The sequence below is a fragment of the Oryzias latipes genome, chromosome 6 (genome assembly GCF_053564925.1).
Source record: "Oryzias latipes strain Hd-rR chromosome 6, Olatipes_Hd-rR_3.1".
Lineage (NCBI taxonomy): Eukaryota > Metazoa > Chordata > Actinopteri > Beloniformes > Adrianichthyidae > Oryzias > Oryzias latipes.
In genome coordinates this window covers 28,428,463-28,456,032 of record NC_136242.1, presented here as the reverse complement: position 1 = coordinate 28,456,032, position 27,570 = coordinate 28,428,463, and the positions used below count along the sequence as shown (strand labels likewise).

Genomic DNA, 27,570 nt, shown 5'->3' with positions numbered 1-27,570 from the left:
TCTGCTTTCTCTATATTATTTTTATTACTATCATTATTATTATTATTAGCAGTAGTAGTAGTAATATTATTGTTGATATTTCTAAATTTTGAACATCTAAAAAAATAGCTTTTTTTTTCTTTAGTATCATTTGATAAATATCCGTTAATTTATATTTCGTTTGAACTCCAATGTTTTCCTTATGGGGAACCTCCTCACCAGTAAATTGTTTGGATTGAACGTAGTCTAGAGTCCACCGTTTGCTCTGATTGAGGGGATCATTTGGAGTTGCTGGTGGACATTAACCCCTAAAAATATAATTTTCTCATTACAGCTTTAAGACAAATTTTTTTTTACTGTTCCTGTTTTTATTTAATGGTAATTTTATGTTTAACTTTGTTAGGTGCGTGGGAGAAGGGGGGGCCTTGCATTATGTTTTTTTTTAAACATTTGCTTTATAAATAAAGCTTAATTTAATGTTTTTAACTATAGTTTATTGTGCCATAGTATTAATTGATGCTATAGCATATTTTTAATCTTTAAAGAAAGGGGGGGGGGGGGGGGTCATAAAAACACAGCCAAAACGATTGCTTCTGTTTCTTAGATTTCTTTTCATCCGTCAGCTACAAATGATGATTTGTAATGCATACTTATGATTTGAAGAATTTCGATAGGTTTTTGCAGCCAAAATGAAAATAAATGGCACAGTTCTATAAGCATTTCTTCAGGTTAAACTAGCAGACTTTTTTTTTCCTTAAACCAAATCTTTTCATCAGACTGATTCCTTCAGGGGTCTCAATAGTAAATTATCTGCATGTGTTCATTGTATTTAAAAAGTGTTCTTTATGTTTATTCAGATCGTTTGTGTAATTAAAATGCAATAGGAAATCCTTCTTCACTTTTCAGACCTTTTCTCCTTTTTAAAAGTCCAATTGAAGCGTGGAATCCAAGCGGCGTGTTTGTATTGTTTACATGACGCTGTTTCCGCTCAGAGATCACTTCACAGTATCGGTGTGTGTGGTTGATATGATCAGTGGACAAACGCTCAGATTACTATCAAATAACTACAACTCGGTCGTGTGTTGATGACGTCACAGTCTGTGGGGCTTTCCGGATACGTCATCCCGGTCTTCCGAGTGTTTGAGCTAGCGGTTGCGGCGTTCATGTCGCGAGTCTCCTGAAACGTCGCAGTGTTTGTCGGACTGCTTTTACTCCACGTCTACCATGAAAACGGCCAGGGCCTCTGACGGTGGCCAGATGGTTGAATTTTGAAACGCCGTCGCCAGAAACGCCGGTTCGTACCGACAGGCGGGATGTCAACAACGCGGCCCCTCCTTGGGATGCGACGAGTCACCGAGCTAACGTACCCCGAGCAGCCGAGCAGCAGGCTCCCCGCGGCCGCCGGAAGGCAGCAGACGGAGGCCGCCACCACCGTGGACGAGTTCACCGTCCTGGAGGATAAAGAAGAGGAGCTGAAATGCGCCAAGCCGCGCGTGGAACAGGTTTTTAAGGTCACGTTCACCATTATCGGGCTGCTGGACACGGGACAGCCGCACGGCAGCAAAACGTTACGGCAGATATGGCTGCAGCTCCGGGGTAACAGGGAGGACGTGTCCAAGGCAAAGGTGAGCTTCCACGTGCACTTCCCAGGTACAGCATTCGTTTATTATAGTTTTGAGACAAATGTAAAGCTTAGCAGCGCGGCTGCCCTTCCAAAAAAGCAGGTGCATGTCTGTGTCCTGCGTCTGCCTGACTCCATTCATGCACCACAAAAGTGCACATAAAGAACTTCAAAGAAAAGCCGCTTTGGCCTGCAGGACCCCCGCTTTATCAGTCTGCCATGTTTCTCAGATCCACCCCCAACCCCGTCTCAAAAACACTTGAATGAATGTAAAGTAAAGTTGCTCATAGCTGTCCTTACTCTAATGTAGCCACATAAGTCACACTCAAGTATTGTAGGAAATGGCATGACATCACATTGCATTTAATTCTGCCTTTCCATTCAAAAATGTTACTAGTATGACGGCATCAGGGTTAATGGCACGATTATTGTAATTGTAAAAGCCAATTTAGGTTCCATACGAAATTAAGAAAGTAGAAACCGTTAAGTTTATTTGTATGCCATAGTTCAGTGATCTGAATAAAACCACTCTGGCTCAAATAAACACTTTATAGTGTCAAACCTCCCCAACCCTAAACCAGAACTTTGACCCTTTGAAGGCCACTCGCTCATCAAACTTGAATTATTCCAGTGATTAAACTAGCATAACCTCTAACATATTTTTCTGCTGTTGGATGAATGACACCCAAAAAAAGGTCTCTCTCATAAAACACCCAGAAGTATTCAAATTTTATGTAAAAAGTAAAGTGAAATAGTATTTAAATTTGTCTTAGCAGAGATTTAAGAGGAAAAATTCTGATAATTCAACCTGCAAGGTTTGGTTTTTTTGCTCAATTTGCCACTGGTTTCTTCTAGAACTGATTGCTGAACAACTGCTAATTTACATCAAGGTATGGATGTTGGTTTTCAGCTCACTCAGGCAGTGAAGTTTTTAAAAACAGTCATTTTTTTGCCTCACTAATAGTATTTCTGATTGAGACAGTTACCATTATTATATCTTCCTTTACTCATTAATCTAATTGTACCATCGGCTTATCAAAGATGTTTCTGCTGAACAACAGAAACTATTGTTTTAAAGGATTAAATCAGAACTTTACATCTTCATTTCAAGCCAAATGACTGTGATCTTGGAGAAGTGTGAGTATAAGTAAAGACTGTTGATACAGTATTTATTAAAACTTTAAAAGCAAAAGAAGTTCCTGGTAGTTGTGGCTCTACGAACTCAATAATAGCAAATATGGTAGACTCATTGACCATTGAGACACATGAATGAATCTTTTTGAGATGAAGAGTATCTGCGATGATAACCAAAGTATTGAGTTTATACCTGATTTATTGTCTATAAGTTTAGGAATAATGGACGTAAACAAAGGATGTGGAAATGCTATTTTAAAATATAATGACAAATGTATTAAGTAAAAGTATTTCCCACTGAATTGATGTCTTTTTGGAACAGTCAAAATGGTACAAACAAACTAAAATGAAATGAAGCAAGTATAGACTGAAATACACCGTTAAAAGTCTTTACTCTTCTTTACAGAGCTTCCTGAGTTATTCTAAAAAAAATGATGCAATAAAACCACTCTTCCTCTTTTTCCCATAAAGTTACTAGAGTAAATTTGACGGTAACCCCAGCACTGGAAGCAATAATCGTGCACAAACCCCTCGACAGTAGAGGGTTTTGTGTGTCCATGCATGGAGTTGGGTTTTCACTGAAAGCTCACACAACAGCACTTTGGTTTGGAAGCATCTATTCCAGCCCATAGGCGCTATGTAAAAACACACAATGGAGAAATGAAACCAGCAAAAAAATTCCAGTCATCACAGGTTTAAGTTCCTAAACTCAATATAGCTTTTGTTATTATACTGTTTAATACAAAAAGCAGTTTAAAATTCTGTGGAGTTTTAAAATCCATGACGGACAGCTACTGCTGGAGGTGAAGCGAAGACAGACTGAACAGCTGTTATTAGAATCTCAGGACATTTACTCCCCAAGAAAATCATAAGACCATTGTGTGTGCTTTAACCTTTATTTCCTTTTTGAAGTGCAAAAGTCTTTAACTTTTTACGTTTGACAGTTGTCTGTAAATCGCTTGGAGTTACTGAGATATGAAAAGTGCTTTAAAAAAGTTTGATTTGATCAGTTCTACCCACAGAAACCTCCCCCCTTCAGCCTTTTGCTGTTTGGAGAGGTCTCTAGTTCAGGTGTTAAGGCCTGTGTGTGTTCTCTGCATAAATAATCATTTATTTTACAGTTTCTTGGTGTGAGTGTCATGTATGCAACCTGAGGAAATTGTCTGGAAGTTTTGAGTTACCCTTGAAAGCCTCAGAGGAAATTTCGGATCCTCTCCGGCTGAACCTGTGGAGCTCTGCTGCCGCTCTCATGATGAACCACAGCTCTGACTCAGTTTCTCCACTTAAAAGACAAGGCTTGATTTTTAGTCTGACTCTGCTGAGGCGGAGCGCATGGCTTCCTTGAAATGTTCTACTCTTTAAAAACGTGTGAATCACGTGTTTTTCTGATCTCCTAAAATCTGCATGCCACCAGCTGCTCTGCCAGTCGACCGAGCCAGCAGTGAAAGCCCACATTTTACCGGATCTTAAACCAGTTTGCGGTAAAGATGACACGAGTCAGAGAGGGCTTCCTGAGTGACAACATTAACTTACTTGAGTGTTTGATCCGTTTGGGAAATCACTCCAGCATCATGACATGTGGTGCCATGCAGAATTTACCAGCACTGCGTGGCGCGTTTCACTACTGCAGTTTCTCATCGTCGGAAAAGAAAAGTATTTTCTTTCAGTTTCTGTTATGAAGCACATCCAGCTGTTCTTTACAAACTGTTCTAATCCACTCAGCCATCAGAAATTACTGACTTCAGAAGTGACACAACAGAAGCAAGAATCTTTTAGCATTTTCCTTCTTCACTGTTTTAATTTCTTTACATTTTCTTGGAAATTCATTTTTAACTGGCGACATGTTTGGAATAAATTAAGATAATAGAAGCAGTAGAGAGAAGAGTAATGCAGTTTCATGTAACTATGAAAATGTTGACCGTTAAAGAGTAATCTGATTAGTTTTGAGGTCACAGGCTAGGGCGTGAGGGTTGGGGAAAAAGCACCTCTAAGGATATTTCTCAATTGGATTCCTTTTTTTCAACACGTATATGGAGTAAAATAAATAAATAAACAGGATGTTGGGAAATCTCGGCATAAGTCATCAGACAGCACCGCACGGGAAAACCAACATTAGAAATCAGTGCTTAAATGTGGGAAATCCCTGGAAATCTGGTGACACGTAAAAAACAACCTGCTGCATTCCAACACCAAACCTTGAATTGCTTTTATGATGTTATGACCCGATAAAACTCTGCAGTGTTTCCTGACTGGCTGACTGACAGGTCGGCCGCATTCAGGCGCTTTTTGAGACAAAAGGGGGCCAATGAAAGAAGTGGAGATGATCCCAAGAAAAATCTGCTCTGTAGCATAACCACAAGACGATTTATTAGATATCCATAAAAAATAAACTATGAGCAAATATTCCAACAGATTCTAAGTGTGAAGTTTGACTATTTTGACTAAAAAAACTCCACTCAGAAGGGCATGTTTTTAAAATGCTTGTATTTATTTCTACATTTTTATACATTTCTTTCATAAAATGTGCAAAAAAAGATGCAGAAATTGTTTGATTATGAAAACAAGAATTCAATTTTATAAAGACAGCTTTCTCCTAGAACCAGAAACATTATTAGTAGGTTTTCCAGCAGCCCTTTCAGCATTTGTTTACCTCTAAATAGTTTTTTTTTCTTCCTGGAACAACTATGGTGTGTTTGTAAATTTCAGAAGGAACATCTCTCCCATAGTTTTCCTATGAAGCAGAAAGTGGTTCTATTTTAGGTTTTCAGAAAAGTCCCAAACTTCCAGCTGCAGTGGCGTTCCTCAGCGAATCGCTCATTGTAGGGGGGGGGGGGGGGGGGGGGGGCTTACGGCCACCCTCTATTTGTTGCTTCAGCTCAGAGGCCACACCTGCAGGTCTACGACTCGCGTTTTTTTTTTTCAAGTGTGACCCGGTATTGTCTCATGCTGCGTAACTGTTGAGTCATTTCATTTTTCCTCACTCATGCTGAAGAAATGCTGCTGATTCTCAGTAAGGGTGCTGCCCCCCCCACCCTCCAGCAGCTGATTCATCCAAACATTTGCTGCCGCCTGGAGATTCCCTGAATCAGTGCCGAGCCTTCAGTTTCAGCACGTGTCTCTTTGACGCCCCTGCAGTCAGAAAGTGTTGTGTTGTCGTGCGGTGCCTTTGTTCTCTCGGACTGAAACCGTAAACACGTCTGATCCTCACAGGAGTACATTCGAGGGCTGTGTGACCCAGAACTGCGCAAAGAGGAGCGCTACCCGGTGGACATGCACTGCATCTTCGCCGGGGCGCGGGGCCTCTTCCTGGACCGGCTGATACGGGACACGAGCGCCGAGGTTCTGATGCTGGAGCCGGGCTGCCTGCGGCTGCTGGGCCAGGCCGAGCCGGTGGTGATGGCTCAGAGCAGAGTCCAGCAGTTTGTCGCCCTTTTTCAAGTGAGCATCCGGGTCTGTGCGGCACCATTGATGGGACGTGAAACCCGGCTTCATGATCCCCGTGTTTGCACGCGCTCACATCCGTCTGTGTTCGCCCTGCAGGAGAAGAGGAGCCTGCCGAGCGACAGAGAGTCCACGGTCAAACGGGCCTTCAAGTCCTTTGTGGAGGAACGTGATGACAAGTACACCATGGAGCTGCTTCTGCTGCCCAGCGCGCTGAAGGAAGAGTTACTGGGGTTAGCTCACTGCCCCACCAGCACTAACGCCTGCTCTATGGTGGGTGACGCCCTTTGGCATATCAAAGACAATAGGGGGCTTTAGGGAGATTTGCTCCTTCATTTTTTATTTAAAAAGTCCCTCGTTTTTTCACTTTTATGAAACTATGCCACTTTGCCCTTTTGAATTCTAAAAATATGTGCCAGAATAATAATGAAAAAATTTAAAATAGTTTTATTTACACAAAAAATATTTCGTCTGAGATGATACATTTTCTTAAAGTCCCACTCTAATCATCTTTTGATCTATTTTAAAAGCGTTCTACAGTTTTCTTTCTATTAAAATTAAATTAAAAAACCTGTTGTTTTTTAGGACATAGTTTCTGCAGAGCGGCAGTAGTTCATTAGAAATCTGCCTCTGAGTTGTGGGCATGAACCTTGGCATGGAGTGACCCCGCCCCTCCTTCCCAACCCCAATGGAAAGAGCTCATAATAGGGGTAATGTGGTCCACCCAGCATATTCTCTTCGTCATAAATTACATCTTTCTTAGAGAGAATTTATCATCTGCTCCTCATTCACGGCAATTTGAATAAAGAAAAACTTTTGTACTTTAACTTTTGGGCTTAATTTTCTTTATACGTGTCCTCCATTATGAGAAAAATGCTATAAGAATGTGTTAAAAATACCAAAAACGCAGTTTTCATTGGAGTGGGTCTTTAATGTCTTCATTTTGACCAACTTTGATGGGATTTTTAAAGTGTAATCTTAAAGATGTTATTCTTTACTCATAAAGTTGTTTTACAGTAGACTAGGAATCAGCTGAGCAACAGGTGCCTCACTTCAAATTGCACTCCTTTTTCCCTTTTTCTTCTTTTTATTGCAAAAAACGCAAAAGCACAGCACCTGAAAGGCTTCTAAATATCTGTGGCCTAACTAATCCAAAACAAGTGTCTTTGGTAAAAAGTGTAAAAAATAAATAAAAATACTTACCTGCTGGTGACGAAAACAAGGCAGCAGCTTCAGTTTTGACCTCAACAAAAAAGCTTCCAAAATGAGAAACGCTTAGGTCCGCTCTTGCATGCAGACCTTTGGTGTACTCTTAATTACTATAGGCATCAACCTTATTGTCGCACTTTTATATAAAACATTTTCCTGGAGAGCCACTGTGTGTTTTTAGAAACGGTGCAGCTGCTGTAGCCTATGTGTGAAGTATGCTACACCACTGGGAAGAAAAAAAATGACAGCTACAGCTTCAACTTCATCAGCGCATGACTGCCGGGAATCCACAAAAATATTAAATCCTACCTAATCATTCCAGGTTAACTGTGCAAAAACTGCGTATTCAGGTGATGTGATGTCCGTGCAGCACCTGGACGGTTCCTGCAGCAGGACTAACTATTGGGACAACAGCAAGTTTGGACTGACTTGTTCTTCTGAATCCCGTGTTTGCAGTTCAGCCTGGCGCTGCACCCCAGCATGGCCGAGGTGGAGCAGGACCGCTCTCAGAGCAGCACCCCAGTCACGGAGCTCTCCAACCGCATCCTGGACACCAGCTTCGAGGAGAAGGCAGCAGTGGGTGGGGGCGGTAAACCGGGCGGAGGCATCGGTTTTGGCGCCGAGGCTGTGCTCATGAACGGCGCTCGCCCGTCGCACAAACGGCGCTCATCTGAGAGCGAGACTCGTGACACCAAAAGACAATACTCTCTAGAACGGAAGGAGGAGTCGCCTGAAAGAACGCGGGAGCGCCCAAGGGACAGGGAGGGCCGGGGAGGCAGCAGCTGCCGGTCCAAAACCCCCTCCGCTCCCTTGACCTTCTCCTCCTCATCCTCTTCCTCCTCCACTAAAGCAAACACAGTATCCGGGCCGATAATGCTCGAGTCCAGCGAGGCCGAGGGGGACGAGGCAGAGGCGGTGAGCCCAGAAACCAACCTGCGCTGCCTGGTCAACTTTTTCAGGTGAAGTACTGGTCTGAATTACAAACCCGGAGCTGCAGCCAACGATGACGAGCAAATCTGTCACAAACCAACTCTGCTGATTTGTTTTATGAAAAAGAAAAATATATTGAATTTTGGAGAAATACAGACATCAGTAATGAAAGCAAGTCTCCTAAAAAAAAAAAAAAAAAAAGCTCATTTTATGTCTGAAATGTAACAAATGTGAAGTTTGGGGAAAAACATTACTATCAATGAGAGAGTTTTCTTTGAACATTTCAATGTCTGACAGCAGAGTTGCTGATGGGTTCAGTTTAAAAACATTTCAGCAATTTTTCCTCTAATAGAAAAGGGAAAAAAAGTCAAGGATATTTAACATTTTTGCGTGTTAATATTTTACTGCATTTATATAATGAAAGATGTTAATCCTCTGCAGAAACGAGCTTGATTTTCTAATTAGAAGTAAATTCTCTTGTGTCTTTGGGCAGCATTTTATCAGCAGGTTCTGTTTGAACAAAGGTTAAAAAAATGTGTTTTGGTTCAATGATGTAGCAACAATAAGACTTGTCCGAGTTTTTGTTTCAGCACCTGGAAAAACAATTCACTTTGGCCTGTTTGTTTTATGAAGATTTAAATTCCAGACAAAATTCTCACAGATAAGAACAGAGTTAATGATAACAGAAACCAGCGTTAACCTATTCAGAATTCACTTTACCTGCTTCTTGACTTTCATGTTTACTCTCCACAGAACGATGGGTTACCAGCAGGAAGTTGTTGAGCGTGTTGTCAAGGCAACGGGACAAACTGAAGACACCTTTCTTGTTTTGGAAAAGATAGTAGAAGAAACCAAACGCTGTGAGAACGGGGGCAAAGTCCGACAGCTGAACTCGGTGCACCCTACAGATGCTTCCTCGTCATCCTCATCCTCCACAGTCTCTCGCTTCAGAGAGAAGGAGCTGGGCAGGACGCTAGAGGACCCGGGCCGATCCAAAGAGAACATTAAACCGAGTCTGCATGGGAGCAACAGCAACGGGCTCGGACACCGGCGGCAGTGCAGCGGCAGCGAGACCAGCACCCAGCAGGTCTTCCTCCACTGCTTCTGCTGTTCGACTGGGTCTGTTGGGTTTTCTGTCAACTGTAAGTTTTCATGACGTTCCTCTGTTCAGGCTATCACCATAAAGAGGAGTTCCAGCGCACAGGGGGGGGCGGGACGCTACGAGGTCATCACCATCGACGACGAAGACGATGTCACCCGCAACACCAAAACAGCGGACAGCAGGACATCCCGGACAATGACCGTTTCACGCCTCGACTCGCAGTCAGGATCAAGGATAGACTACCTGGCACGGGGAGGGGCCGGGGCCTCACAGAGGGACTACATGTCCCGTTGTGGCGCTCAGACTTTGGGAGGATCATTGATGGTGGAGAATTTGACTGCACTGCGTAACACGCCACAGTGGCTGAACACCACCACCACTTCAACACAGAGCGTAAGTTTGACCAGTTTGGATGAGAGATTTGAATCTTCACGAACTTTACTCACAAAAGGTTCAACTGTAATTTTTGCTTCCTAAAACTTTTTCAATCATCAAACGCACAGTTTCTGCTGGAAACTTTAAAGATTCATTCAGATCAAAAATGTGTTTTTAACCTGTTATCGTGGCATTTTTCTGATTATCGAACATATAATAAGAAAGTTTAAATTTGCATTTCTGTAGTTAAGTTGTTGTGAATCAGAAGCAGATGAGGAAATGTCTTGTGAAAAGGAGCTTTTTCTGGAATACGCTGGGTGGGCTTAAAGCTCACTGTTCCACTGCGCAATGTGGAGGAGAAGGGGGCGGAGCTGCTCCTCGCTAACAGTCAACTCAAAGGGAAATTTCTGATGAACTACTGCTGCTCTGCAGAAATTATGTCCAAGGAAACAACCTTTTTCTTTTTTTCTAAATTCAGCTAAAATTGACAATCATAACTAAAAGACCACTGGGAACGCTTTTACAGTTGATTAAGATTATCAGAGTGGGACTTTAAATTTTTAGAAGCACAAGATTTTTTACTTAGAAAAATGTATCAAAATGACAAAGTTAACTGAAAACCAAGAACTCTTCACCTGAGATTTTTCTAAATTTCAGTAAGTGAATTTTTTTATATTTAGGCATCCGATAAGAAGCAGTAAGATGCTAATTATTATTTCTCAGGGTATTGATTGTCAAAATGTTCAATCCACTGTTAAGAAAAGATGTTTTGTCACTTTTTCAGGGGAATTTTGATGAGTAAATGCTCTTGCCAGGTTTGAACCCCAGCTGGGACCTTTCTGTGTGAAGTTCGCATGTTCTCCCCATGCGCACGTGGGTTTTCTCTGGGGAATCCTGCTTCCTCCTGTCTAAAAACTGGGCGTCTCTAATTTGTGCATGTGAATATCTGGCTCTGCAACAGTGGCTGGGGAAGGCTCAAGCAGCCTTGTGACCCCAAACAGGATTCAGGGCGTTCTAAAGATGGATCAAGCACTCTCATTTTAAAAAGAAGTTGTTTCTCAAAGTCCACAAAAATAATTCATTCATTTATTCATTCATTCTTCTTCTGCCGTTTGTTCCCTTTCGGGGTCACGGGGCTGCCAGAGCCTATCCAGGCCACATATGGGCGAAGGCATGGGACACCCTGGCCTGTTCACCAGTCTTTCACAGGGCCACAATCACACACACATGCACACTCACACCTAAGGACAATTTAGATTAACCAATTAACCTATGAAGCATGTTTTTGGTTGGTGGGAGGAAGCTGGAGTCCCCGGAGAAAACCCACGCATGCACGGGGAGAACATGCAAACTCCACACAGAAAGGTCCACCATTGAGGTTCTGTTTCATGACTTGAACCGGGGGCCTTCTTGCTGTGAGGCAAGAGCGCTAACCACTGCGCCACCGTGCAGCCCCACAAAAAAAGAAATAAAATAAAATATCATTTTAGACATTTTCAAAAATGAAACGGGACAACTACTTGCAACACATTAGCCTCATATCAGTTGACAGGCACAGCGGTGGAGGTGTTAGGATTTGGGCTGATCTAAAACGATGCATTCCAGACCTGAGCTGTAAGAAAATTAGACTGAGATTCATCCACTGGGTAGGGCTGCACGAAATGAGGAAAACTTGCGATATGCGATATGAGTGATCAATATTGCGATAACGATATAATTTGCGGTATATATACAAATATCAAACCAACCAAAAACATCATTTCCATTTCACTGCAACAGTTTAAAAATTATACTCCAAATGACCCTTGTCAACATAGGAGGCAAACATCAAACATAAAAGGGCTCATTTGATTGATCCACAATGTAAACGGGTCCATCCGATTGGTCAAATGCATAAATGCATTTATTTGATTCGTTAAATGCTTCAAGCTGCCACAAGATTGTTTTAGCACGTTTAATGTAAACATTTATTGCGATTTTTGCTGACATTTGCGATATGCATATTGTACAGCTTGATATTGCGATAACGATAAATTTGCGGTATATTGTGCAGGCCTACCACTGGGTAAGAAAAGTCAAAGAGACATGGAGAAATCAAAATGTGTGCATTTGTGTTGCACAAGAAGTCTTGCAAACAGAATATCTTAGCCTTTTTAGGAGATGATTATTTAACAGTTGTTGTGTAGCAAAGCACTAAAGCAGTAGAGTGGGTTTAGTTTTTGGTGCTGAATAAAGCCTGTGTGACGGGTTTGGTGAAATGTGCATCTGATGCAGATTGTTCTTCCTTCTTTGCGTTTGGTTCATGTCCTGAACCTTTTCTCTTTGTTTTTTTTCTTCCTCAGTCTGCTCAGCCGAACAACAAAGGCTCCGCCTACCAGACCATCAGTCACGTGGGTTTTCAGGGGGCTCGGAATCCTCCGTCTAATGACCCCCCTGCCGCCCCCGTCACCGGCTTGGCTCGTTTCCATCAGTCGCTGAGGACTCCCTTTACCCTCAACCTCCCAAACGAGCAAGGAGATCCAAAGCTCAGACACATCATCATCGACGGCAGCAATGTGGCGATGTCGTGAGTCTGAACACACACACACAGACACACACGCGTGCGCGTTGGTGCACACACTGACTTTGCCAGAAGTGAAGCACACTTCTGGGGTGGGTTTCATCTTCTGCTGAACAGCCTGAGAGTCATTCCAGAGTCTCAGTCTTTGGTGTCATTCTACTGAAGGAAAACTTTGATTTTTACATTCATAAAAGTTTTCTCTCTCTGCTGAAACCAAAGAAAAAGGTTAAATTTGTGATTATTTTTTTTAACCTTTGTTCAGGTTCCTAAAATCTTTGCAGGTTTGTGTTCGGTTTACATTCTGTTGAGGCTCTTTTGCTCACTTAGATTATTCATCTTTGTGTGAAAGTAACGATTGCAGGTTAAAAAGAGAGCGAGTCCCTAGATTAATTAATCTTGCAAAGAAAATGAATAGAAATTTATCTTATTTCAAAGATAATTTGGAATGTGAATAAAAAGCTGCAATGTATTTTCAAAAAGGAGACGACAATATATTTCTGGAAAATCCTGACGGTTTTTTCTTTGTGTCTCTGATGTCTGTTGATATAACTATATAAGTCGATTCAATTTTTTTTTATGTGACCTAAAAGGGGAACTTCGGCTGCAACAGGAATATAAAATTTGGTTATGGAAAGAAAAGATCTTTAACTTGCACATCTGACCAGGAAAAAGTAAAACTAATGAAATCAAAAAAGACTTAAAGAACCTTTTCTTAGGAATATTTAGAAATGAATGAATGTTGTTCTTGAATGTACACTTATTAACAAAAGTATTTACTCAGCTGCCTCGACTCACATATACCGTCCTATTCCTAACCCATAGAGTTCAATATGATGTCGGTCCACCTTTTGCAGCTATTACAGCTTCAACTCTTCTGGGGAGGCTGTCCATAAGGTTGAGGAGTGTGCTTATAGGAATTTTTGACCATTCCTTGGTGAGGTCACACACTGATGTGGGTGGAGAAGGCCTGGCTCTCAGTCTCCGCCCTTATTCATCCCAAAGGTGTTCTGTTGGGTTCAGGTCAGGACTCTGTGCAGGCAAGTCAAGTTCATCCACACCAGACTCTGTCATCCATGTTTTTATGGGTCTTGCTTTGTGCACTGGTGCACAGTCATGCTAGAAGAGGCCAGCTCCAAACTTTTCCCACAAGGAATCGTCTAAAATGTTTTGGTATCCTAAAGCATTCAGAGTTCCTGTCACTGGCACTAAGGGGCCAAGACAAAGTCCTGAAAAACAACCCCACACCATAATTCCTCCTCCACCAAACGTCACACTCGGCACAATACAGTCCCAAATGCACCGTTGTCCTGGCAACCTCCAAGCCCAGACCCGTCCATCAAAGTGTGATTCCTCACAGCAGAGAAGGCGTCTCCACTGCTCTAGAGTCCAGTGGCGGCGTGCTTTACACCACTGCATCCAATGCTTTACATTACACTTGGTGCCGAGTGGCTAAAGTGCAGCTGCTCAGCCATGGAAACCCATCCATGAAGCTCTCTGCGTGCTGGACTTGGGCTAATCTGAAGGTCACATGAAGTTTGGTGCTCTGTGTCAGTTGACTGTACAGAAAGTAGGCGACCTCTTTTCACTAGGGGCTTCAGCATCTGCTGACCCCTCTCCATCCGTTTACGTGGTCAACCTCTTTGTGGCTGAGCTGCTGTTGTTCCCAAACTCTTCCATTTCGTCCGACAGTTGACTGTGGAATATTTAGGAGCGAGGAAATTTCACGACTGGATTTGTTGCACAGGTTTGGCAGTCCCACGCTGGAATTGACTGAGCTTCTGAGAGAAGCCCGTTCTGAGCAGCCCTCGATGGCCAGGCCAGGTGATTAGGACACCTGATTCTGATTATTTGAATGGGTGTGCGAATACTTTTTGTTATATAGTGTAGCAGGAAAGGCAGAGTAAACTACAGTGTTGTGTGTAAATCTGTGAACAGCTGTACGGCTTGATGCTCCTATAGATGTTTTGGGATCTTGAGTTTTCTGGTTTCATTTTCCGAATCAGTGTGGTCTCCAGACGGCCTGGTCTCTGTCCACTGCTTGCTTACTTTTTAAAAATATTTTAAATGACGCTCACCTCAGCAGTGTTGTGTCATGAGTCAGATTTAGGGGTTTTGTCAGGCTGCCGGCGTGAAGAGACAACAGGTTGAATGTCATGTGATGATGAATCAAATGGCTGTCATGACGGTGTCACTTCCCAGACCTGTTGACCCTGCAGCACGTTTCAACCTTTGCTTCTGAAGCTGCCAGCCTTCCCATCAATGCCTGCAGCCGCTCACACACAAACACGGCATTGTGTGGGTGCACCCAGCTGCAGCCTCTTTGTGTGGGCGCACCAAAACTTTACTCATCTCTTTGTTGCGGGGCAGTGAGTGTGCTATCGATGCGGGGGATCAAGGGACGGAGGCGTTTCTGAGAAAACCTTTTCGAGTAAAAATAAACTTTTTTTTTTTTTTTTAAATCACTCAGTCTGATTTTTCAATTTTGACATAAAAAAATACCGGGGATCTAAATGAGAACAGAAAAGCTATGCTTCATTTTTCCTTTGATGTCTCATCAAAAATTTCCTCTTGATTCCTGCTTTGAGCAACTCCTCCTTCAACATTCTTCTTTCTCTACCAGAAATCAAACAGGAAATATAGATCCAACCAAACATAAATGAAGGGTCACTAGCTGAATGTCTTAAGTCTTGTGCATTTCCTTTGGTTGTTGGTCAGCAACTGGCGGCTCTGTGTTGAACGCACGCAGGGGGCGTGTCTGCAGCTGTGAGAGCGTCCCGAAAGAGCCTCCCCCCCCTAGACTAAAACCACCCATTTCTGCGTAAAATTATCTAAATTTGTGTCGAGGCCCCCCTACTATCCTGTCAACGTGCTGCTACGATGACCGTATGTTGCGCTGTCTGTGTAGAACACGCTGAAGGGGAGGGGGTTGCACGCGGGGGGAAACTACGGAGGGGGGCGGGGCTCATACTAACCACTTATGATTCCAGACGCAAAACAAACTAGGCCTGCACAATATACCGCAAATTTATTGTTATCGTGACATCAAGCTGTGCTATATGCATACGGCAAAAGACGGCGAAAATCGCAATAAATGGTTGCTTGACCCTTGTGCTATCCTAGGCACTTTAACATTGGGAGTGGGGTCATCTAGACCCACTAGACAGTGCTCTGAACCTTTTTTCTTCAATGATTTGTGATCTTCACTGGTGTCCATAGATTACATGAAATCTTTCCACCTTTATCCACCTTTGTCATGGTAGGGAGAACACGTCAAAGTAAGGGGGGGGGGGGGGTCATCTAAGATAGCACAAGGGTTAAATGTGCTAAAACAAACTCATGGCAGCTTGAAATATTGAATAAATGAAATAAATCCCTTTATGCATTTAACCAATCGGAAGGACCCGTTTACGTTGTTGATCAATCAAATGAGCCCTTTTATGTTTGATGTTTGCCTCCTATGTCGACAAGGGTCATTTGGAGTATAATTTTTATACTGTTGCATTGAGATGGAAATGATGTTTTTGGTTGGTTTGATATTTGTTTATATACCGCAAATCATATCGTTATCGCAATATTAATCACCAATATCGCATATCGCGAGTTTTCCTCATATCGTGCAGCCCTAAAACAAACTAACAGCTGCTTTCTAATAAAAAATAGTTGTCGTCCATAAAATTAATGTAATTTATTGGGTTTACTTGATTTTAAGAAAAACTAAATAAATAGAAAGGAGTCTGCATCAAAGTGAATTTGTTTCCATCATCTTAACTCTGGTTGTTTGACAGACAGAAAACTCTATTCAAGGTAGTGGAAAATGGACAAAAGATCAAATGAAACATCACGCTCAGAAAGAATAAAAATAATTAAAATAAATAAACAAATATCCTGCCGGCATTTTGAATCAAGACAAGTTTTGCCAAATGAACTATCGCGATATTTTGGCAAAAACGTTTTTTTGTAACACATCTAGTGTTGCGGCTCCCTGTGCTTTCATCTCAGTGGGAAACGGATCCAAATGGCTCTTTGAGAGGTACAAGCTGCCGACCTCTGTTATATACTAATGAGCTTCTCTGATTCTTTGTCTCTTTTGGTTACCACGGAGATGTCATATTATTTTACCTCCTCCTGCTAGGGTGTCATTCACTACTATTGCCTTAATCCCAACTGCCTTTACGGGTGATATGGGCTGTCTTTGGTTCAAGATGGCGCCGTTGTATGTGGCAAGCCATCAACCTCTGCTTTTTATCCTGTGACGGCACTACTTATGTATGATCGCCTGACTCTTCTAAACATCCGTGGCTTTGTAAATAATCTGGAGCCTTCTGCTATGGAACAATCACAAAAACTTCCACCGTTTCTGATGTCGTTTCCTCCCTACCTGGTGCGCTCTACCTGCGGTTTACTCCTCACCTGCCGCTGGAGACGAAGTGGCGTTTCCTGCCACTTGATGGCTTTGTAAATATCCCCCGCATCAAACCCTCTGAGATTGAACCCGCCGGAACATCTCGGCGATCGCACCAACTTAGTTATCAAAGGATATGTGGATTACTCCTACCGATGGCTACAGCCTGTCATTCCGGAGACCGGCCTTTGAGGATCCGCAGACGGAGGCCCTGCACTGGAAAACCAGCAAAAACCAGTCGTGCTTGCCAACAGCCTCCTGTTCGTATCTCCCTGCTGAACTCCAGATCTTGTACTACAGCATCAGCCGTATGTCACAAGTGCATGTAGCTTACATCAGACCTACAATTACTTCACCATTTTCTTACTGCTTGCACGACAATGGTATGTTTCGTTTTCATGACGCCCCTTAAGGTGGCCGCATGAGCCTCAAGGGAACTGCAACCACACCTGTCTGACCCTCCACAGCCCTGCTTAACCCAAAAACTCAGAGTACCGACACGCATGCTGATATGTGCAACATAATAAAGAAACAATAGAACGTGCAAACAGCACGTTTTTATTTTCAGCTACTCTTTACTCCACGTCCCACACTGTCACTCCTTCAGGTCATTGGTTATGGCACCATTTTGTCAGATTGCAGCATATTTACAACAGAAAAGGTCTGCAGTATTTCCTGTTTTATTAAAAAAAAATACACGTCAGTGCCGGAGTGTGTTGTCATCAGTTTATGTGAGTCACGCCCTGTGTAGTTGTGTAGTGCTGTAATCTGTTACTTTATTGTGGGTTTTTTTTTTTTGTTTTTGTTTTTTTTAGTGTTGTACCTAAAGGCCCAGTTGCTGGCACCACATGTAGCGTTAGCAAAGCTCCGGGCGGGCTGACTCCGGTCCTGCACTCCTGGCTGCTAACTACCTGAATCAGGTGTATGAGGTCATCGTATGGATGATCAGCAGCAGCAAACGGGGCAGGGAGAGCTGGAAAACAGGCAGGGGGGTGGAAGCATTCCCGCTTTGGACTTTTCTGCAGAAGAACCAGAGCATTTTTCTCTAAATGACCCGTGTGTTTGATGAGAACCGAATTTTAGCAGTTTTTTTTTTTTGCTATTGCTCGTCTTATTCAAGTAAACTGTTGTGGAATGAGTTGGATGTCTGTTTGCAGAGCTGCAGCCCTGCCTGCTGCTTCCGCGAGTTTAAAGAAACTTGACCACACTGAGAGAGCCTGTGTAACCTCTGCTTACTCTGCGCCTGGAAAATGCGACCATAAAATGAAATGTTAAGTCCGTTACCTTAAGGTGACCTGCATGAAGAGCAATCCTGACTGTGCAAAAGTAATCAGTTTTTGATTTATTTGTTTTTTCTGTTTAATCTTCAGTTTTATTGACAATACTGTTGGGCTTGCACTGAACTTTATCGATCCCTAGAGAAAAACACGCCTTTATTTATTCCAACTTTCATGTTTCAGTGTTGGTGTTTAAAACCTCACTGTGTATAGACAGTGGTGAACTTTACGTGGCTTTTTAAAATCACAATCCAGGTTGGGCTCAAAAGCATGATGCATTCTCCAAACCCCAAACTTGCTGATGTTATTTAAGATAAATAAGTGAAATGAGGTGAGCGTCAGAACGAGATGAGCACTGATCACCACAGACCTGCATTTTGCTCGCTGGTTTTGTCACGTTTTTTTAACACGCTAGGTTTTCATTTGATTAATTTTAGAAAAAGAAAAGCACTTCACGAAAGGTTCTAACAGAACAAAGCCAGTGACTTTCTGCATAGGAACATGAGACAACAGGAACAGAAATCAAACACAGATGAACTAAATTCTATTAACTATCTTAGAAAATAAAAATTCATCAGCTCCACAAATCAGTTATTTTTAAAGCACTTTCTTGTATTTTCCATTTCAAATCTACATGTTTTATGATGCATTTCAAAGTAATGAGAGACTGCGCGTGAGGTGTTCAGAGCTTTATTGTTTTCAAAACACCGACCCGAAAGTGAATACTCCCAAATGCTGGAGAAGACGTGACGTTTGACCAGATAGCAGGACTTTCACTTCCTCCTGGACGTTCATTAAAAAGGAAAACAGCAGGTCAGTTCACAAACAGGAGCGAGAGAGTCAGTCTCCATTCATGCCAATGGAAAACAAGGTTCAGGATACCTGTACTCCTGATTACATCCTTGTTAAACTTGAGATCAAGGTTCAGCTTTGACTTATTTAGCATTTTTGTAGAAGAGTAAGGGTTCAGTACAAAAAACAGCCACAAAGCAGAAGAACTGGCTATAATGAAACGGGGTGGTGGTAGTATAATGCTATGGGACACCTTTGGAAGTATGTGGGGGGTTTTATTTTTTTTTTTTTAGGAAAGTCGTGGTGAAATCAGCCATTTGTCTAACTTCATGTGAATGTTGATGTTGACATGCCTCAGGTTGGGAGGGACTCTGAGGATGCATGAGCTTTAGAAGTACAAACTATGAAGAACAAGGTGCTGTCTTGTGGGGCCAGACTGATGATCGCGATAATACCCCAGGGCTGCACTGACGAAGGGGGGATTCAGATGATATGGGGGGGGGGGGGGGGGGGGGGGGGGGACCAGAAGTGAATGTGCAGCCGATGCTGCTCAGAGGACAGGAAGCTCTTATCTTCCAATTTCCCTCGTTTTCCTCAACAGGTTCAACTGTCAACAAGCACATCTGAGTCTGTCAAACGCAGACCAAAATAAACCCCTCGGCAGGGCTTTGGACCCAGCGGATTGGCTGCTGAGGGGCTGCGGCGTGCAGCTTCCTGCTCGCAGAGCCGCAGCCTCTCAGGGAGTTTTCATGTGTTTTGCAGATTGATGTTGATGTTGTTCTGTGGTTTTCAGCCTTGGCTACCATTCTGCTCTACAACAGCTATCTGACGTGCGGCATCCACGTCAACGCCGCTAATCTGGGTCAAGAATAATTTTTGTTGTCGTGTTCCATTCAGTGAACCAGCAGTGTTGTAGACAGACTGGTGGGGACCACTGGATGACTTGTTGTTTATGTTCCTTTCTTTTCTAAATTCCGTGATGATAGAAATGATGCACGTTTGAGTTCTCCAAAGGAAGTTTGCTCTCTTTTTTTTTTTGTGATTCCTATTTGGTTTTATTTCTTTTATCTTATGATTGGGTCTTCAGGCCCCCTGTGTGTCATCAAAATGACATTTCCTATCATCTGAGTGGTGACCGAAAAAAACACAATAATGTTCTTACAAGCAGAACTCTGCTCTAAAATTGTTTTATTTCACTTGAAATGTAGAATTTTGTTGACATTTAAACATTTTACCTTGAATCTGCAACATGAATTTTTTTTAACTTTGATTTCATAGTTAAACAAGATAAAGCTTCATATATTCTCTTTAAGGCCTGTTCACACCGGGACGAATTTCGCCGGCGATTTTCGCCGACGTTTAACGCCTCGTGACTAAACAAAGGGCACCAATGTGAGTGTGCACACCGAGGCGAAAAAACGCCAAGCGCCAAAGCGTCAAAAAAAAAACGCCTCGGGTTCGTTTTTTTTTTTCGACGCGTCGCGTCGAAATCTACTCGACCAATGAGAATGGCGCTTTTGCACACGTGTCTGGAGCTTCTGAAGTTACAGTAAAACACAACTTGGGGGCGCTCAAACACAAAACTGCCTTGCTGAGCACACATACCAGCGAAGAAAATAGACGCCAAGTAGCGTCTACACTGCTGCAAAGAAATAATGACGGACATTCTAAAATATCCCCTTAGCAAGTACCAGTTGGAGCTACTGATGCTTGAAATATTCATGTTTTCTTTGTATGATTCTGACAAGCGCGTAAATACTTGCTCTTTTCTTCTGAGTGAAAAGTGACTTTAAGAATCGTAAAGTTGCGCAGAGCCACCTTGTGTACAGGAGTATTTCTGTTTACATTAAGCGCCATCTAATGTCAGGGAATGAAATTGCATGTTCGCTCCGCTCATCGTCAGCGAAAATCGCCTGGGTGTGAACACAAAAGACGTGGCGAAAAACGCTGGCGAATAACGCCTGGCGAATATTCGTCCCGGTGTGTACGGGCCTTTAGTTTTAAAATATTACTTTGAAATCTTCAAAGTAACAGAGGGGATAAACTAAAACATCTCTGAATCTCACAGGTCACTTGTCAGTTGTGTGTTTTTGTTCGTCTCTGGAGTCTTTGGCAGGTCCTTCGTACAAACCGGTCTGCATTTGAAATTTTGGCTTCTTTGGAGAAGACTCAGTCCTGTTGAGGACACTTTGGGGGGTTTGGAGCTGCTGTTGGGAGTTGTGCAAACGGCAAAATGCTCGCTGGGCGGCTGAATGAACGTTGCACATCCACTTCTAACTTTCTATTCTTTGGTTGAGAGAAAATCCCCATGTTTCTGAATCTTTTCATTATTTAAGACCAAGCTTTGTTTCTTGAACCAAGTACGGTCAGTTTTCTTTCTATCTTTGGAAAACTCCTCATCTGCAGTCACATCACTGCTATTTCCCTCACATTTAGTTTTTTTTCTACATTTCTTTTGTTTAAATCAGTATCTCAGCTAAGGTTGTTGCTTCAAAGGCAGAAGTTCCTCCTCCTCCTCCTCACGGTGCTGCGTTTCTCTGTCTTCTCTGCAGTCATGGCCTTCATCGGTTCTTCTCCTGTCGTGGCATCGCTCTGGCCGTGGAGACATTCTGGAAGAGAGGCCACAGGGAGATCACCGTGTTTGTCCCTCAGTGGCGTCAAAAAAGAGACCGATTCACAACAGGTACGTCCACGCAGGTAAACGCAGGAGGAAGGACGGCGGAGCCTCAACGTTAGAAACCCTCTGCGTTTGCACGCTGACAGTCACCACCTTCAGCCACTTCAGTGTTCAGCTTTTTTCATGCAGTTTTCGTTCCCCTCAAAACGGACAAACATCATGAATAGACTGCACTCTCATATTTTATTATTAACCTTTACTTAACCAGGATATTCCCATTGAGATGAAAAACTTATTTTGTCCAAGAAACAGCCGCAGTCGGTTTCCAACTCAGACGCATTCAAACATTGCTACAATAAAAACATTCTAAGACTTAGACAATCAAAAAAACATTAAAACACTGGGACATTTAAGTATCTCAGTCACTGATTCTGCAAGTTGTCCCTCGAATTCTGTGTATGTTTTGTACATACAGTCGTTGAAGATCCGACAGCCCAGTTTGTATTTTTTATCAAAATTATTATATATGTATTTATTCCACAATGGGAAATTTGTTCTGCACATTTGACCCATCCCCTAAGGGAGCTGTGAGCTGCAACCGAAACCTGTTCAGGAGGCAGTAGCGTTAAGGGTCTTGCCCAAGGGCCCTCACTGGGTGATGTTAAGTGCCCGCCATTGATATGGTAATTGCCCTCAATGTTCATTCCCCTCCCCCCCTCCAGGAATCGAACCCTGGATTCCTGCGTGGTAGTCTCTCACCTTACCAACCGAGCTACCCAGCTCTGTACCGATCGCTTGTACCATTTGTACCGACCAAAACTCATCTTTTGAATCGAAAAACCCTCGACTGTTTTGCCCCTCTTTAAAAGTACTTAATAGGAGGAATATTGTTTAAAAAAAAAACATTTTGTATTGTGAATACAATTTTTTTATTTTTTAACTACATGGTTTTTATGAGATTATTATAAGAAATGTAACAATATAATCTATGTTTTGCTTCAGAGTTTGTTTGTTTTTTACGGAACGTTTCAGGCTTTTTTCCATAGGTTTGGTCATAAAGCAGGTTATTATAAAACCCCAATTTACTCAAACAAAACTGCTGCATGTTATTGAATAACACATTTTTTATTCTCATTTTGAGCCTTCTGAGATGCCGTAGGAGAGCCATGGATGCTTTCATTTAGGATGTTTTTGCAGTAACAGATCATTATGGTTTCTCTGGTTCTTTCAAAAGATTCAAAAGGCTGAATTTGTGCTTAATCAAATAATATCAATGATTTTAGCCACAGAAATCTATGAAACCACAACATCATTTTGCTTAAGAGAAAACCATAAAATGATCAAATCCACAGTGTGAAGGAGCGTTTGCTCTTCTTGTATCTTAAAGGAAATATAATTTAAAATGTTTCTGAATACTGAAAATGTCTACATTTATTTCAGAGCAACATTTTCTGAACCAGCTGGAAGACCTGCGACTGCTCTCCTTCACCCCGTCCAGGGAAGTCTGCGGTCAGAGGATCTCGTCGCATGATGACAGGTAAATGATGAACTGCAGACTCGCTCTGGCTCCAGGCGTGTGTGTTCGTGTGCTCATTGCTCTGAATGCTGGGAAAACCCTAATCCACACACACCCTTCCTGATTTTTTGTTTCCGCCTTACAGGTTCCTGCTGCACCTCGCTGAAAAAACAGACGGGATCATTGTAACCAACGACAACCTGAGGGACTTTGTCAAAACGTCTGACACCTGGAGGAAGATCATTCAGGAGAGGTGAGATTAATGTGCACACGGACCAGGAAATCCCGCGAGCTGCCCCCTCTGATGCCCCAAAGTCCAGTGAGTCAGCAGACTAAAGTTAATGATCTGTTTGCTGAGGTTTGTTTGCACGGAAACTTCTCCATCACTCGCTCATTTGTGGACACCATCCAGGAAATGTAAAGATTTGAAAAACACCTTTAATTCACAGAAAATCCTTTGTTACCAACTCTTTCTCTTAAAAGTTGGTGCATCAAAGTTTAACTGAAGGGTTTTGGTAACATGTTATATAAATTGAAACTGTCACAGTTACGTCACACATAAAGCAGCAGTTCTCACTTTCAGTTCATAGGTTTATATAGAGTAAAGTACTCCATATTATCAGTTTTACTTCGTGACAGCCTACTGAGGTCACACTAGGACAGGGGTCGGGAACCTATGGCTCGCGAGCCATATATGGCTCTTTTGATGGTCACATGTGGCTCGCAGACAAATCTTTAATTATACTTTTTTTTTATCATTAGACCAGTCCTTCTCGGGCGCGATGCGATGCCAGAGGCGCGCAGTAGTAGCGGTGCTTAGAGAGAGAAATCTGCGCCAGCGCTATAAGTTTACAATTATCTATAATTTCACAGAGTTTGTACCAGCTGGAAACCTGTGAATTGACGTGCCTAAAAGTTCGCGCTCCCGTCTCTGAGAAAGAGCGCGCAGATGCGGGGACGGGATGTGTGAGGGAGAAAGCAGAGGGTGGGGGTGAGGGGTTGTGGGGACAGCAGGTGAATCGCGCAGGGATTGTAAAAACGTAAAACCCAATGCCCGTCACTCACTGCAGCGTGTGAGTGTGTGTTTGGCTCCGCGTCTGCATGTGAGCAGTCTTTGTCACATCTACAGAACATTCAGACCAACCTAAGATCACGTTTAAAGTCTCAACGCCTGCATGAAGCAGAAACTCACCACGTATCAACCAGACTAGACAATCAGCAAAACTACCACGAGAAATACTCATCATTTATTAGCAATAGCATAACAATGTTATTAAAAATAATCCACAGACTTATTGTACTTTAAAAATGTTGAAATTACATCAAATGCACACATTCACTTGTATATTTAGTTTTAAACATATTGTCGCGGACTGAGTTTAACTTGGCTGTCGGGCCGCGTTAAAAGTTCTGGGGTTCATTGAAGGCATCAAGCAGAGATCTGATTGGCTCTCAGTTCTGTCGCTCAGCCTGTTGTTAGGTAGTTTGGACCAATGGGGTTCAGCTATGGGCCGAATAAGGGAAATGGGAGGGCTGCAGCGGGAGCAGGTGAATATAAAGTTGGTAGAAGCGCTCTCTCTCGTCTCGTGTCGACAGGAGAGATTCAGGAGTTGCTGAATTAATTTTACGGCGTTTGTTGCGGTCTGCAGTAACCAGAATAAAGAACCTTAAATGAGGTTAAGTCTCCATGCCTCAGTGTGGGAAAGAGACACTACATTATTGTATGGCTCTTTCGAAATTACATTTAAAAATATGTGGCGTTTATGGCTCTCTTGGCCAAAAAGGTTCCCGACCCCTGCACTAGGACTTCATTTCTGGGAACATGTCGCCCTCTAGGGGCGGTTCACACCCCTTCCAGTAAAGTGCAGCTCTCAACAAATAATGAACTTTTTCCAAAAGCTTGATGCGAAAAATCATTTGCAACACCCGTCTTTTTCTTTGCAAATGTAGTTTGGAACAGTAAATACTTTTCATCATCCACCAAATAAATTAAACTCCCACTCTGATCATCTTTTGATCAGTTAGTGTTCACAGGGGTCTTTTTGCTGTTTTTAAGTATAATCAACAAACCTCTGTTGTTTTCTGGGACATAGTTTCTGCAGAGCGACAGTAGTTTATTACAAATTCACCTCTGAGTTGTGGGCGGGACTGTTGGGGTGAAAGCAATTTTACCGTTGCTAAGAGCTCAGAGCATGGACCCTGTGGCCCGCCCAGCACATTATCCCCGTCACAAATAAGGTTTTTTACGTCCGCTCCTGTTTCCCAACGATTTGAAGAAAGAATTACTCAGAAAAGCTATTTTTAGCTTTGCTCTCTTAGTATACGTCCTCCATCATGAGGAAAATACCACAAGAATATGTTTGAGCATCTCCTGTTCTCCCAGGTTGCTTCAGTTCACCTTTGTGGAGGATCATTTCATGATCCCTGACGACCCGCTGGGCAAAAAGGGACCTCACCTGGACGCCTTCCTGAGGAAGGACAGCAGGTTTGCCGCAGCGCCTCTTCTTCAGAGCCCTCATGCCAAACCCGCCCTCATGTCACCCGTCTGTTTCCTTCCTCCAGGCGGCCGCCGGCCACCCCCCCGCCCCTGCAGCCGCCGGACTTCCGGCCGTCGGCGCAGCAGCAGCCCGTCTACGTCCAGGCTCTTCACTCGGCTCCTCGCGCCGCCACCTCTCTAACGCCTCACCCCACCACACACTGGCCCCAGTCTGGGGCCCCCGAATGGCATCCGCCCCGCCGCTCTCCTTCACCGTCCCCGTCCCCTCCCCCCCAGCGGTCGCCAGGGGAGACATCCGAGCTTAAAAGAAAACTGTATGACATCTTCCCGGACCACAAGCAGCGCATCGACCGCATCCTCAGTGACAACCCGTACATGAGAGACCTGAACGCCCTGTCCGGGCTGCTGTTGGGTTAAATCTCCCCACCCCACCCCATAATTTATTTCAGTCCCCATCCAGCAGCGGTGCGGGGAAGAAGCAAACACGTGTCCTCAAATCGAAAACAGGCTGTTGACAGAACTAGCTGCTCCTTTCAAAGCGTATTTTTTGGCTTCTCCGTCTTCATCTCTGTTGCCTCCGTTGCTTTCAAAGCCGTCCAGCTGAGCAGCGGCGGAGCGGGCCGACCCGCAGCCCATCCATTCAGCAGCAAACGTCATTACCAGGAGAGACACCAGCTCGCTGACAGGACGTTGGAGAAGGAGGCTGCGGCCCGGAGGTCGCCATCAGAGCCTCAGATATTTTTTGTACGAATTTTTGAAGAGAAGAGCTGTATAAAGTTTATAAAGAGAATCCCCAAAAATCGAAAGGCGGAGTCACAGGGACGTCTTCAGGCTGACTAAACTGTCAATACCTGTGTTTTATTTTTGTTAGAGACGCAGCCCCCTGTGTGCATTTGTTAAGGTTTGTCTGGTTTTAAATCAGCTTGACTCGAGTTAAACTGTCGTTTCTTCCTTCAAATTATTCATTTCTAATTCCTGGTTCTTTGAAGTTCTCGCGCTCGCCAGTTTCATTTCTCACAAACACGTTCCGTTTGTTTTCTGGGAAGGTTTTGGAATCTGCATTTCGATGATCCCCCTTTTCTGTGGAAAGGTTTTAGTCCATTCAAGATGAAGATGAAATGCCCTTCTCTGCCCCCAGGGGTCACGCTCACTGCAGGCCCGACGCCACAAACAGAACCTTCACCATTGTTGCCCAAAGAGACATTTTCCCACCGCCATTATCTTACAACCTGCTGTAGGAGCCGGATGTTTGGCAGATTTCAAGTTCAGTCGGATAAAAGAAGGCAAGAGTAGATGAGAGAAAAAACCTTCATCCCAGTTTTTTACAGTCAAAACATCTACAGTGACAAAGATTGTGGCTCATATTGAGACGCAAAAAAAAAGTCTTCTGTGGGTTTCACCTTCCATCTTTGGAAGAAACCACCTTTGATCAAAATCTAGTATTACAGGAAGCCAGCCCATGTGGCTCCGCCCACATTTTTTTCCTGATTCTACTGAGACTCTTGTTCTGAAAGGTCGCCGTGGTTAGAAAAGGTATTGCACACGTGAGAACATGTGTTGTTGATTTCTTAAGGTCTCAATGGACCACAACACAAATTTAACGCTCCCTTTTGGGGCAGGAACGCTCAGACCCTGCAGGTGTGGCGGGCGATATCCGGCGCTGAGCTGAAGTGACTCGCCACAGGAGGGTCGACTCGTCGCGGTCATGAGCGCCGACACAAGCGGCTCGTCCGACTTTTGATCGAAACGAACACTACAAGAATTCCGTCTTTCTGCTGACTCGGCTTTGGGAGTTTTGTGAAAAACATGGTGGTTTCAAAGATAAAACTTTTAAAGCCCAAAAAAATGTTTTGCCCCTCCAAATGCATCCATTTACGGAATGCAGATTTAATATTGGAAATGGGTTGACAGACACAAAATCTTGGCATCCGTGTCGAAATTCTCACAGAAACTTGACGAGGTTTTTTTTGTATTAGATTTGTTTTACTGAAGGATTTTTTTTTCCATGTAAGATAGTTCAACTGTGTATACTTCTTTTGTAAATATACACATTTTGGCTACAGTGCACAAAGGAATTTATGTATGTGAGAAAGTAATAAATGCAGCATTCCCCATAAA

General features: G+C 43.2%; 1 protein-coding gene across 1 annotated transcript; it reads left to right on the top strand.

Annotated features, from left to right (window-relative positions):
* The first annotated feature begins 1,063 nt into the window (after positions 1–1,063).
* Positions 1,064–27,570, top strand: n4bp1 (nedd4 binding protein 1). Its single transcript, XM_023955975.2, has 12 exons — positions 1,064–1,604; positions 5,945–6,172; positions 6,275–6,448; positions 7,841–8,343; positions 9,068–9,401; positions 9,486–9,809; positions 12,134–12,357; positions 21,375–21,505; positions 22,880–22,976; positions 23,101–23,208; positions 25,339–25,440; positions 25,518–27,570. Exons 1-12 carry the CDS (start codon positions 1,293–1,295, stop codon positions 25,867–25,869), a joined length of 2,889 nt encoding a protein of 962 aa, XP_023811743.1. The 5' UTR covers positions 1,064–1,292; the 3' UTR covers positions 25,870–27,570.